Source organism: Ranitomeya imitator, chromosome 6 (genome assembly GCF_032444005.1).
Source record: "Ranitomeya imitator isolate aRanImi1 chromosome 6, aRanImi1.pri, whole genome shotgun sequence".
Taxonomy (NCBI): Eukaryota; Metazoa; Chordata; class Amphibia; order Anura; family Dendrobatidae; genus Ranitomeya; species Ranitomeya imitator.
In genome coordinates this window covers 438,894,904-438,909,913 of record NC_091287.1, presented here as the reverse complement: position 1 = coordinate 438,909,913, position 15,010 = coordinate 438,894,904, and the positions used below count along the sequence as shown (strand labels likewise).

Here is a 15,010-nt window from a genome sequence, read left to right as displayed (position 1 = left end):
CAAGCAAATGAAAAATGAGCACACACTCAAGGGGTCAGACACACAGACTAAACGAAAGTATAGCTGACAGGGAATCCTAGTCTGGACTGAGTATAAATACCCCTCCCAGATCCAAAGAGAGGCCAGCAATATTAACCCTGAGAGAGCAGGACATGAACCATGTCCTACACCATGACAACAGCTCAGCCGTCCAACCTGAGACTGGGAGGTGCTGGCTGTCTCCAGGTGCTCATTGTCCCCGGTGATCGCCAGGCTACTTAACAGAGCTGTTTCTCCCAGACCTCTGCCAGATGTACATTCAGCTGCTGTGTGGTTTGTGCTCTATGTGCCTAGCATTCTGTGTTTTGATCTTTTGTTGCCTGACCTTGGATCTTCTTCTGACCATCCATCTGGATAACCCCTTTTGCTCTGATCCGCTATCTCCTGGTATGTTGAAATCAGAACTTTACCTGACTACACTCTTATCTCTTCCTTCTGTTTATGACATGCTCTCCCAGCTTCTGACCTCGGACTTCTTGACTATCCCATAATAATAATAATAATAATAATCTTTATTTTTATATAGCGCTAACATATTCTGCAGCGCTTTACAAGTTGCACACATTATCCCATCTCACGGCTTGTCCATGAGAGGTGACTCAGCATTACAAAAAGCATTTAAGTGACTTCTAGATCTTAATGTATAGATGTATTTTCTTAAGGCTCCTGTTCCTTTTTCTTTCTATTTTAACGATAAACTGGACCCATTCCTTTTTTATGTTATCCCAGGTCTGAATTCAAGTAAAGGGAATCCGTCAGCTGGTTTTTGCTATTTAATCTGAGAGCACCAGATTGTAAGGGTAAAGAGTCTGATTATAAGGATGTATCATTAACTGAGCTGGGTTTTGCTGTTTCAATACAATCAATGTTTTATCAGCAGGAGATTATCATTACAGGACAAGCTGCCTTATGCCTCCAAGTTCATCTCCGCCCCCACCACTGATTAGAAGCTTTCTGTCAATATACATTGTACACAGAAAGCTGTCATGTGGGCGGGGTTATGCACAGATCAACATCTGAGCTCTTCTAAATTTGCAACAGAGGAAACTATGATTCTATCATAACTATTGCACCCAGTAAACTGATACTTTGTGGAATCTTGGTCTCTTTCCCTACCTCATCAAATTACAGTGAATATTTATATATGATGTTATTTCTAAATCGAAAACTTAAATGGACTGATCACAATAGGTTCAGCTTTTCTAACCCTTAATGTTTAGCCAGCCACTTTTTTTTGGTTTGGAATGTTGACTTTTTTTGTAGACTTAGTATGCAATCTTAGTGTTGCATTTGACTCAGATCTGTCCTTTTTCTATTTATTCTACCCATATTTAGATCTTCTATAACAGAGACCCCCCCAGTGCCCCACAACAGTGTCAGCCATATTTAACAATAATGATCACTTAGGTATAAGCCAGAGTACCCCATCCCTGTAAATGAGAGCACCTACATTATTACAGTACGCATAAATGATAGTTAGGACACTCCCGTAAGTGACAGCTGCATTTCTTATTAATCAGCCTATAATTTATGAATGAAATACAATCCTGCCTTTGTTTAATACATAATGACCTCTTTGTGACATTTTTACACAATGCCAGCAGAAAAAATACTGGGCAAAAATATCTAGGTATAAGTGAGAATATTTGTGTTTTCACTGGCAAAAGATAAATCAAGGCTTGTTGTAGGATGTATAAAAAAAACTCCAGAATATGTAACTTAACGGTTGTTTGTTTTTGTGATTCATGTAATGTGATGACTTCCTGTCTATGAAAGAAATTACTGAGAAAACAGAAATAAAATTGGCTGCAGGAAAACAGATATATTCACATTGTGGTTTGCTAGTTCTGTTCCAGTGGGGTTGAGTTTTATTTTAACTCTAAGTTTGGGATATTTCAAAATCCACAAACTTAAGTTGGACTAATATTAGAAGCGCGTCTTGTGTTACTCAGATATATTTTTATCAAGTAAACAGGCATTGATGTTTTGATTATGTTTTGTTGGGATAAAAGCTGAGGCTGTTTTGTCATCAAGTTTCTTTTAGTTATACATTTTTACAGATGCTAAACATTAAGAAGAATACAATTATGGTATTCTATACTTTTTGTTCAATCCTGGATTTGGCTAAAAAAACTGAATCCAAAATTGCACCAAAAACACCATTGAAAATAAGTGTTAATTCAAACAAAGGTAGGAGAAGGGCCCTATATTGCCTCTTAAAGAGAACCTGCTATGTCCCCAAAACAAAATTAACCTGCACATATGGGAATAATTAATGCACCCTGAAAGCCCAGCTACTGGAAAGAAATGAACCTTGTCCCTCCTGGTAGCTTCAGATTTCAGCATGGGAACCGTGGCTCTTTGACCGGCAGGGATGATTTCACCTCCGATCAGAAGGTATTTGTAAATATTTAATTATTGAATTGGAATTAAAATAATTTCAAATATATACCTTTTGGAGTCTAGAGTGGTCGATACATTTACATAGTTTGTAACAGTTGGACCCATTTCGCTATACTTTTGTACGTTTTTTTCACCTAGAAACATTATGAAACATATTTGGAGTAGGACTTACGTTTACAATAACGGAATTCTCTTTCTTTAAATTTGATAATGAACACTACTTGTCACACTCTATATGGACTTTACTTAAATTCAATTTTCTAATATTTGGTGGAGTTTTAAATTGGTTGGCCTAAAAATGAAGGCCATGAAAGGAACTGTATCTTGAAAAAAACAGGACCTTTTCTTCTAACCCTATTAAGCACAACCAAGTAGCAAGGCAGTTTTGTAAACAAAAAATGGTATCATCATAATTGTAATGAGGTGGACTAACATTTTTAATTTCTCCTCAGCTCCACCTCATCCATTGGAATTCTACTTTATACAGGAATATAGAGGAAGCCTTAGGTCAAGTACATGGGATCACTATAATTTCCTTATTTGTTCAGGTAATTATGTTTTTAGTTTTTTATCGATTGTTCTGTTATTACATCTACTACATATTTGGATAGGAACTTGGAGATGGGAATACCCTTTTAAGTTGCAAACTGCATGCTTATCCAAGTCATTATAAAGTCTTTATTTCGGAGCTTTTTTCTAGGATACTTCCCACTTGGAACAATTTACTAAAATATAACTGAGACAACAATATGCCATATACACTGCTCAAAAAAATAAAGGGAACACGTAGACAACAGAATATAACTCCAAGTAAATCAAACTTCTGTGAAATCAAACTGTCCACTTAGGAAGCAACACTGATTGACATGATGTTGTGCAAATGGAATAGACAACAGATGGAAATTATTGGCAATTATCAAAACACACTCAATAAAGGAGTGGTTCTGCAAGTGGGGACCACAGACCACATCTCAGTACCAATGCTTTCTGGCTGATGTTTTGGTCACTTTTGAATGTTGGCTGTGCGTTCACACTCATGGTAGCATGAGACGGACTCTACAACCCACACAAGAGGCTCAGGTAGTGCCACTCATTCAGGATAGCACATCAATGTGAGCTGTGGAAAGAAGGTTTGCTGTGCCTGTCAGCGTAGCGTCCAGAGGCTGGAGGTGCTACCAGGAGGCAGGCCAGTACACCAAGGGACATGGAGGGGGCCATAGGAGGGCAACAACCTAGCAGCAGGACCACTACCTCAGCCTTTGTGCAAGGAGGAACAGGAGGAGCACTGCCGGAGCCCTGCAAAATGACCTCCAGCAGGCCACAAATGTGCATGTATCTGCACAAACGGTTAGAAACCGACTCCATGAGGATGGTATGAGTGCCTGACATCCACAGATGGGGGTTGTGCTCACAGCTCAACACTGTGAAGGACGCTTGGCATATGCCACAGAACACCAGGATTGGCAAATTCGCCACTGGCACCCTGTGCTCTTCACAGATGAAAGCAGGTTCACACTGAGCACATGTGACAGACATGACAGGGTCTGGAGATGCAGTGGAGAGCGATCTGCTGCCTGAAACATCCTTCAGCATGACCTGTTTGGCAGTGGGTAAGTAATGGTGTGGGGTGGCATTTCTTTGGAGGGCCGCACAGCCCTCCATGTGCTCGCCAAAGATAGCCTGACTGCCATTAGGTACCGAGATGAGATCCTCAGACCCATTGTGAGACCATATGCAGGTGCGGTTGGCCCTGGGTTCCTCCTAATGCAGGACAATGTAAGACCTCATGTGGCTGGAGTGTGTCAGCAGTTCCTACAAGAGGAAGGCATTGAAGCTATGGACTGGCCCGCCCGTTCCCCAGACCTGAAACTGATGAACACATCTGGGACATCATGTCTTGCACCATCCACCAACATCACGTTGTATCAGAGACTGTCCAGGAGTTGGCGGATGCTTTAGTCCAGATCTGGGATTAAATTCCTCAGGAGACCATCTGCCACCTCATCCGGAGCATGCACAGGCATTGTAGGGAGATCATACAGGCACGTGGAGGCCACACACACTACTGAGCATAGTTTTCTTGTCTTGAGGCATTTCCATGGAAGTTGGATCAGCCTGTAACTTAATTTTCCACTTTGATTTTGAGCATCATTCCAAATCCAGGCCTCCGTGGGATATTAGTTGTGATTTACCTTGATCATTTTTATGTTTTATTGTTCTCAACACATTCCACTATGTAATGAATAAATATTTACAACTGGAATATTTCATTCGGTGATATCTAAGATGTGGGATTTTAGTGTTCCCTTTATTTTTTTGAGCAGTGTGTAATTAACAGAATTGCTGTGTTTAGCAATAAGGGTTGTACATAAGAAGCAAATTGTTTTGGTTTAGGGTATGTGCACACGTTGCGGATTTTGCTGTGGATCCGCAGCAGATTTCCATGAGTTTACAGTACTATGTAAACCTATGGAAAACAAAATCCGCAGTGCACATGCTGCGGAAAAAAATGCGCGGAAACGCTGCTTTGTTTATTTACAGCGTGTCAATTCTTTGCGCGGATTCCGCAGCGATTTGCACCTGCTCCATAATAGGAATCCGCAGGTGTAAAACCGCAGGTGGAATCCACAGAAAAACCGCAGTAATTTCGCGGTAATTCCACAGTAAATCCACAGTGCGGATTTCATGCAGATTTACCAAAATCAGTGTGGAAAAATCGGCACAAGATTCCGCAATGTGTGCACATACCTGTTATGTTTGCTAATGACAGGTGTTATGAAGGCAATCCAGAAACACAGTGTGCTTAGCGATCAGAGCGCACACAGTGATCTGACAAATACCCAAAAATACAAGAACGAGCTCTGAGACGTGGAAACTCTGTAGACTGCACACCTGATCCTATCCTAAACACAACTAAAAGCGGCTGTGGATTGCGCCTAACAACTACCTAGGCAACTCGGCACAGCCTAAGAATCTAGCTAGCTTGAAGATAGAAAAATAGGCCTGACTTGCCCCAGAGAAATTCCCCAAAGGAAAAGGCAGCCCCCCACATATAAAGACTGTGAGTAAGATGAAAAGACAAAACGTAGGGATGAAATAGATTCAGCAAAGTGGGGCCCGATATTCTAGGACAGAGCGAGGACAGTAAAGCGAACTTTGCAGTCTACAAAAAACCCTTAAGCAAAACCACGCAAAGGGGGCAAAAAAAACCCACCGTGCCGAACTAACGGCACGGCGGTACACCCTTTGCGTCTCAGAGCTTCCAGCAAAACAAAAGACAAGCTGGACAGAAAAAAAGCAACAAAAAAGCAAAAATCACTTAGCTATACAGAGCAGCAGGTCACAGGAACAATCAGGAGAAGCTCAGATCCAACACTGAAACATTGACAAGGAGCAAGGATAGCAGCATCAGGCGGAGTTAAGTAATGAAGCAGTTAACGAGCTCACCAGAACACCTGAGGGAGGAAGCTCAGAAGCTGCAGTACCACTTGTGACCACAGGAGTGAATTCAGCCACAGAATTCACAACAGTACCCCCCCCTTGAGGAGGGGTCACCGAACCCTCACCAGAGCCCCCAGGCCGACCAGGATGAGCCGCATGAAAGGCACGAACAAGATCGGAAGCATGAACATCAGAGGCAAAAACCCAGGAATTATCTTCCTGAGCATAACCCTTCCATTTAACCAGATACTGGAGTTTCCGTCTAGAAACACGAGAATCCAAAATCTTCTCCACAATATACTCCAATTCCCCCTCCCCCAAAACCGGGGCAGGAGGCTCAACAGATGGAACCATAGGTGCCACGTATCTCCGCAACAACGACCTATGGAATACATTATGTATGGAAAAGGAGTCTGGGAGGGTCAAACGAAAAGACACAGGATTGAGAACCTCAGAAATCCTATACGGACCAATAAAACGAGGTTTAAATTTAGGAGAGGAAACCTTCATAGGAATATGACGAGAAGATAACCAAACCAGATCCCCAACACGAAGTCGGGGACCCACACGGCGTCTGCGATTAGCGAAAAGTTGAGCTTTCTCCTGGGACAAGATCAAATTGTCCACTACCTGAGTCCAGATCTGCTGCAACCTATCCACCACAGAATCCACACCAGAACAGTCCGAAGACTCAACCTGTCCTGAAGAGAAACGAGGATGGAACCCAGAATTGCAAAAAAATGGAGAATCCAAGGTAGCCGAGCTGGCCCGATTATTAAGGGCGAACTCAGCCAATGGCAAAAAGGACACCCAATCATCCTGGTCTGCAGAAACAAAACATCTCAGATATGTTTCCAAGGTCTGATTGGTTCGTTCGGTCTGGCCATTAGTCTGAGGATGGAAAGCCGAGGAAAAGGATAGGTCAATGCCCATCCTACCACAAAAGGCTCACCAAAACCTTGAAACAAACTGGGAACCTCTGTCAGAAACAATATTCTCAGGAATGCCATGCAACCGAACCACATGCTGAAAGAACAAAGGTACCAAATCAGAGGAGGAAGGCAATTTAGCCAAGGGCACCAGATGGACCATTTTAGAAAAGCGATCACAGACCACCCAAATGACTGACATCTTTTGAGAAACGGGAAGGTCAGAAATGAAATCCATCGAAATATGTGTCCAAGGCCTCTTTGGGACCGGCAAGGGCAAAAGCAACCCACTGGCACGAGAACAGCAGGGCTTAGCCCTAGCACAAATCCCACAGGACTGCACAAAAGTACGTACATCCCGTGACAGAGATGGCCACCAGAAGGATCTAGCCACTAACTCTCTGGTACCAAAGATTCCAGGATGACCAGCCAACACCGAACAATGAAGTTCAGAGATAAGTTTATTAGTCCACCTATCAGGGACGAACAGTTTCTCTGCTGGACAACGATCAGGTTTATTCGCCTGAAATTTTTGCAGCACCCGCCGCAAATCAGGGGAGATGGCAGACACAATGACTCCTTCCTTGAGGATACCCGCTGGCTCAGATAAACCCGGAGAGTCGGGCACAAAACTCCTAGACAGAGCATCCGCCTTCACATTTTTAGAGCCCGGAAGGTACGAAATCACAAAGTCGAAGCAGGCAAAAAATAACGACCAACGGGCCTGTCTAGGATTCAAGCGCTTGGCAGACTCGAGATAAGTCAAGTTCTTATGATCAGTCAATACCACCACGCGATGCTTAGCTCCTTCAAGCCAATGACGCCACTCCTCGATTGCCCACTTCATGGCCAGCAACTCTCGATTGCCCACATCATAATTACGCTCAGCGGGCGAAAACTTCCTGGAAAAGAAAGCACATGGTTTCATCACTGAGCAATCAGAACCTCTCTGTGACAAAACCGCCCCTGCTCCAATCTCAGAAGCATCAACCTCGACCTGGAACGGAAGAGAAACATCTGGCTGGCACAACACAGGGGCAGAAGAAAAACGACGCTTCAACTCCTGAAAAGCTTCCACAGCAGCAGAAGACCAATTAACCAAATCAGCACCCTTCTTGGTCAAATCGGTCAATGGTTTGGCAATGCTAGAAAAATTACAGATGAAGCGACGATAAAAATTAGCAAAGCCCAGGAACTTTTGCAGACTTTTCAGAGATGTCGGCTGAATCCAATCCTGGATGGCTTGGACCTTAACTGGATCCATCTCGATAGTAGAAGGGGTAAAGATGAACCCCAAAAATGAAACTTTCTGCACACCGAAGAGACACTTTGATCCCTTCACAAACAAAGAGTTAGCACGCAGGACCTGAAAAACCATTCTGACCTGCTTCACATGAGACTCCCAATCATCTGAGAAGATCAAAATGTCATCCAAGTAAACAATCAGGAATTTATCCAGATACTCACGGAAGATGTCATGCATAAAAGACTGAAACACAGATGGAGCATTGGCAAGTCCGAACGGCATCACTAGATACTCAAAATGACCCTCGGGCGTATTGAATGCAGTTTTCCATTCATCTCCTTGCCTGATTCTCACCAGATTATACGCACCACGAAGATCTATCTTAGTGAACCAACTAGCCCCCTTAATCCGAGCAAACAAGTCAGATAACAATGGCAAGGGATACTGAAATTTAACAGTGATCTTATTAAGAAGGCGGTAATCAATACACGGTCTCAGCGAACCATCCTTCTTGGCTACAAAGAAGAACCCTGCTCCCAGTGGTGATGACGATGGGCGAATATGTCCCTTCTCCAGGGATTCCTTCACATAACTGCGCATAGCGGCGTGTTCGGGCACGGATAAATTAAATAATCGACCTTTAGGGAATTTACTACCAGGAATCAAATTAATAGCACAGTCACAATCCCTATGCGGAGGTAGAGCATCGGACTTGGGCTCTTCAAATACATCCTGATAATCAGACAAGAACTCTGGGACCTCAGAAGGGGTGGATGACGAAATCGACAAAAATGGAACATCACCATGTACCCCCTGACAACCCCAGCTGGATACCGACATGGAATTCCAATCCAATACTGGATTATGGGTTTGTAGCCATGGCAACCCCAACACGACCACATCATGCAGATTATGCAACACCAGAAAGCGAATAACTTCCTGATGTGCAGGAGCCATGCACATGGTCAGCTGGGCCCAGTATTGAGGTTTATTCTTGGCCAAAGGTGTAGCATCAATTCCTCTCTATGGAATAGGACACCGCAAAGGCTCCAAGAAAAACCCACAACGTTTAGCATAATCCAAATCCATCAGATTCAGGGCAGCGCCCGAATCCACAAACGCCATGACAGAAAACGACGACAAAGAGCATATCAAGGTAATGGACGGAAGGAATTTGGACTGTACAGTACCAATGACGGCAGACCTAGCGGACCGCTTAGTGCGCTTAGGACAATCAGAAATAGCATGAGTGGAATCACCACAGTAGAAACACAGACCATTCAGACGTCTGTATTCCTGCCGTTCAACTCTAGTCATAGTCCTATCGCACTGCATAGGCTCAGGTTTAACCTCAGGCAGTACCGCCAAATGGTGCACAGATTTACGCTCGCGCAAGCGTCGACCGATCTGAATGGCCAAAGACAAAGACTCATTCAAACCAGCAGGCATAGGAAATCCCACCATGACATCCTTAAGAGCCTCAGAGAGACCCTTTCTGAACAAAGCTGCCAGCGCAGATTCATTCAACTGAGTGAGTACTGACCATTTCCTAAATTTCTGACAATATACTTCTATATCATCCTGACCCTGGCACAAAGCCAGCAAATTTTTCTCAGCCTGATCCACTGAATTAGGCTCATCGTACAGCAATCCGAGCGCCAGGAAAAACGCATCGACACTACTCAATGCAGGGTCTCCTGGCGCAAGAGAAAATGCCCAGTCTTGAGGGTCGCCGCGCAAAAAAGAAATAATAATCAAAACCTGTTGAATAGGATTGCCAGAAGAATGAGGTTTCAAGGCCAGAAATAGCTTACAATTATTTTTGAAACTTAGAAACTTAGTTCTATCTCCAAAAAACAAATCAGGAATAGGAATTCTTGGTTCTAACATAGATTTCTGATCAATAGTATCTTGAATTTTTTGTACATTTATAACGAGATTATCCATTGAAGAGCACAGACCCTGAATATCCATGTCCACACCTGTGTCCAGAATCACCCAAATGTCTAGGGGAAAAAAAAAAAAAAGTGAACACAGAGCAGAAAAAAAAAAAAAATGATGTCAGAACTTTTTCTTTCCCTCTATTGAGAATCATTAGTTTGGCTCCTTGTACTGTTATGTTTGCTAATGACAGGTGTTATGAAGGCAATCCAGAAACACAGTGTGCATAGCGATCAGAGCGCACACAGTGATCTGACAAATACCCAAAAATACAAGAACGAGCTCTGAGACGTGGAAACTCTGTAGACTGCACACCTGATCCTATCCTAAACACAACTAAAAGCGGCTGTGGATTGCGCCTAACAACTACCTAGGCAACTCGGCACAGCCTAAGAAACTAGCTAGCCTGAAGATAGAAAAATAGGCCTGACTTGCCCCAGAGAAATTCCCCAAAGGAAAAGGCAGCCCCCCACATATAATGACTGTGAGTAAGATGAAAAGACAAAACGTAGGGATGAAATAGATTCAGCAAAGTGGGGCCCGATATTCTAGGACAGAGCGAGGACAGTAAAGCGAACTTTGCAGTCTACAAAAAACCCTTAAGCAAAACCACGCAAAGGGGGCAAAAAAAACCCACCGTGCCGAACTAACGGCACGGCGGTACACCCTTTGCGTCTCAGAGCTTCCAGCAAAACAAAAGACAAGCTGGACAGAAAAAAAGCAACAAAAAAGCAAAAAGCACTTAGCTATACAGAGCAGCAGGTCACAGGAACAATCAGGAGAAGCTCAGATCCAACACGGAAACATTGACAAGGAGCAAGGATAGCAGCATCAGGCGGAGTTAAGTAATGAAGCAGTTAACGAGCTCACCAGAACACCTGAGGGAGGAAGCTCAGAAGCTGCAGTACCACTTGTGACCACAGGAGTGAATTCAGCCACAGAATTCACAACACATACCCTAGTGTAAAAGGCCATGGGCTTTCTTCCAAAACAAAGGTTCAGAATTATAGCACAAGTAAGCCAGTCTTAAAAATTGCCAGATTTATTTAAGTGGCTTGAACCACTGTGATAAATTTAGCAAATTATAAAACCACACTATCTATTGTAAATTTGTACTGTCTAAGAATTACATAAAATTGATAAGTATGGCCTGTTACATTTTTTTCCCCATATGGCATGTAGTATGACTGCTAACAGTTTGGTATCTTAACTCTCTTTTTCATTGTCTGTCTCTTGTGTTACACCCATACATATTTATATATGTATATCTACTGTATATATTTTGCATAAATCAATAGTATATGTAAATACAATAAGCAATAAACATTGTAATATAGATCAAATAAAAGAAGTTCCTCATTTCTTCCAAAATAACTACAGTTTCTCTGCAAATATTCACGGACTTGTCAATGATTACATTGGTTGTAAAATGCAAAGACTGAGGAAAATCAGAAGAGGAAGATACATTTTTAGGTTTAGGTTTCAATATTTCAGTAAAGCAGCTTCAGGGTAATGCAGAGAGAAGTATCAGGGTATGTGCACACGTCCGGATTTTTAGCGTTTTTTTTGCGGAATTTTGCTATAAAAACGCTATAAATCCGGTAAAAAAACGCTAACATTATGCATCCTATCTTTTAGAATGCATTCCGCATTTTTTGTGCAAATGTTAGCTTTTTTTTCCGCAAAAAAACGCATTCCGCAAAAAGAACGGACATGCTCATTCTTTTTGCGGATTTTTTGCGGATTCCATAGCAAAAATGACATTCAGGAAAAAAAAAAAAAACGCAAAAAATCCGTACAAAAACCGCGCAAAAAATGCGCAAATTCCACGAGAAATCCGCGCGAAAAAAAACGCAAATTTCTGGCAGAATTCTCAGGATTTTGTCAGGAAAAAAACCTGACGTGTGCACATACCCTCAGGGATACATATGATTGGCTTAGAACAACATTTTTAAAAAAAAATTAAACTATGAAAATAAAGTAATTGGAAAAAAATTGAAAATTATGTTGCAAAGTAGAAATGTTAGACAGTGTCGCCATTATGAAAATGACAGTGTAGCTTAGTCCTCTAACAGGGAAAATAGTGATACTATTATATGATGTTACCTGTATTTGGCATACTTAAATATAAAAAGAACTGTAGAGAGAAGGTTAGAATAGATACGTTTCTGCTATATGTTATAGAACAGCTGTTTTATTCATTAGTTCTCTTTTGTGTCTTTGTGTTTTAGATAGGAAAAGAGCACATAGGCCTAAAAGCCATAACAGACATTCTTGAGGATATCCAGCACAAAGTAAGTCTTTGTTTGCCAACCTTAACATATGTCTCATGCAAACAATACTGAAGAGATACTATTTAACATACATTTATCATGTGTGCCAAAACTATACTATCGTTTCCCTTGAAAACATAGTTGACCTTGTCTTGAGAACAGTTATTTAAACCTTTTTGACAGAGAGACTACATATCACACATGGTTCTTTCATCCATCCTATATTCAGCCACAGCAAAAAATTAAAAATAAGAAATCCCACATATTTTAGTATCCATGGGTGACATGTGAAGAGGGCAGTGACTGATCAGTGTTAGAGATGAGCGAATCAATTTGATACAAATAGAATTTGAGTTGAATTATATGAAATTTTCTGGTCCTGCAAATTCAAACAATTTGTGATTTAATCTTTGTGAACCGACCAAAAAATGCCAAGTTTGCCAACCACCGTTTTGCAGAAAATTGCATCAGGCACAGGTAAAAGCAACAGCAAGAAAGCACTTTTTTTTTTTTTCAGGAAAGGAAAATATCTGAAATCAGTGTTAACTAGAGGCAGTGTTCTTGCATTTCACAAGAGACTTAAAGGTTTTTTTTAATTTCTTGTGCAATTCTTTTTTGATGAGGGGAATAATTATTTTTTAAAGTTGAAAAAAAAATCCCAATATCCAGACATTTACCTGTGACTGCATACCTCACAAACTGTGCGTGTCACAAAAATGTTTTAGACACATTTTACTAATCAATATAGATTGTCGGACACCTGGATGTTCAAGTCCGGCGTATTCAGTCAAAGGCTGCCGTCACACTAGCAGTATTTGGTCAGTATTTTACATCAGTATTTGAAAGCCAAAACCAGGAGTGGGTGATAAATACAGAAGTGGTGCATATGTTTCTATTATACTTTTCCTCTAATTGTCCCACTCCTGGTTTTGGCTTAAAAAATACTGATGTAAAATACTGACCAAATACTGCTAGTGTGACGGCAGCCAAACAGTTACAAAAGTTCAGTTTCGGGTAACAGAACCTGAACCCAGATCCCATTCACTTGATTGGGGGGCCCAAACATCCATTGCTTGCCACGATGTAATGTGCTGTCATGGCAAACACAGCTTCTGTTCGGCGGTAAAATCATCACGCCTGGTCAGACAGCTGTTGTTCCCACGCTGTCAAAAGACAGCGTGAGAGTGCAGCTGTGATCAGAGATATAAAGTCTACCTCTGGTCACTGGTGTTAGCTGATGGGACTACTTCTCCCATCAGCCGATGCCTGGTGCCACTGATAACAGTGAGAGCAGGAGTGGATGATGGAAATATTCATCAGCCGACGCCTGCGCTGTAAATAAATAAATTTAAAAAACTGTGTGGGTTCCAATGTATTTTTGATAACCAACCAGGCAAAACTAACAACTGTTGGCTGTAACTCTCAGCTGTAAGCTTCAGCAAGGCTGGTTATCAAGAATATAAGGGTCCCCATGCCATATTTTTAAATTATTTAAATAAATTACTTAAAAAAAATGGAGTGGGGTCTCCCCATTTTTGACAACCAGCCAAGCTAAAGCAGGCAGCTGGGGGCTGGTCCTCTCAGTCTGGTAAGGGGCCATGGATATTGGCCCCCATCCTAAAAATAGCAGCCCGCAGCCACCCAGAAAAAGTGCATCTATTAGATCCCCTAATTCTTTGTCTGGCTCTTCCCACTTGCTCTGTAGTGGTGGCAAGTGGGATTCATATTTGTGGGGTTTGTGTCACCTTTGTTTTATAAGGTGACATCAAGCCCACAGATTACTAATGGAGAGGCGTCTATAAGACACCTACAGTTAAGTCCATATATATTTGGACAGAGACAACATTTTTCTAATTTTGGTTATAGACCTTACCACAATGAATTTTAAACAAAACAATTCAGATGCAGTTGAAGTTCAGACTTTCAGCTTTCATTTGAGGGTATCCACATTAAAATTGGATGAAGGGTTTAGGAGTTTCAGCTCCTTAACATGTGCCATCCTGTTTTTAAAGGGACCAAAAGTAATTGGACAATTGACTCCAAGGATATTTCATGGACAGGTGTGGGCAATCCCTTCGTAATGTCATTCTCAATTAAGCAGATAAAAGGCCTGGAGTTAATTTGAGGTGTGGTGTTTGCATTTGGAAGGTTTTGCTGTGAAGTAAACATGCGGTCAAAGGAGCTCTCCATGCAGGTGAAACAAGCCATCCTTAAGTTGCGAAAACAGAAAAAACCCATCCGAGAAATTGCAACAATATTAGGAGTGGCAAAATCTACAGTTTGGTACATCTTGAGAAAGAAAGAAAGAAAGAAAGCACTGGTGAACTCATCAATGCAAAAAGACCTGGGCGCCCACGGAAGACAACAGTGCTGGATGATTGCAGAATAATCTCCATGGGGAAGAGAAACCCCTTCACAACAGCCAACCAAGTGAACAACACTCTCCAGGAGGTAGGCATATCAATATCCAAATCTACCATAAAGAGAAGACTGCATGAAAGTAAATACAGAGGGTTCACTGCACGGTGCAAGCCACTCATAAGCATCAAGAATGAAAAGGCTAGAATGGACTTTGCTAAAAAACATCTAAAAAACCCAGCACAGTTCTGGAAGAACATTCTTTGGACAGATGAAACCAAGATCAACCTCTAACAGAATGATGGAAAAAGAAAAGTATGGCGAAGGCGTGGTACAACTCATGATCCAAAGCATACCACATCATCTGTAAAACACGGCGG

At 41.9% G+C, this 15,010-nt stretch overlaps 1 protein-coding gene across 2 annotated transcripts in view; it reads left to right on the top strand.

Moving 5' to 3' along the window:
- Nucleotides 1-15,010, top strand: part of CA8 (carbonic anhydrase 8) — a 262,733-nt gene that overhangs the window by 204,087 nt on the left and 43,636 nt on the right. For both annotated transcript variants that reach the window (XM_069731386.1, XM_069731385.1), the window contains exons 4-5: nt 2,895-2,990; nt 12,231-12,293. In XM_069731386.1, coding sequence (XP_069587487.1) covers nt 2,895-2,990; nt 12,231-12,293 — 159 coding nt within the window. The remainder of the gene's footprint in view (nt 1-2,894; nt 2,991-12,230; nt 12,294-15,010) is intronic.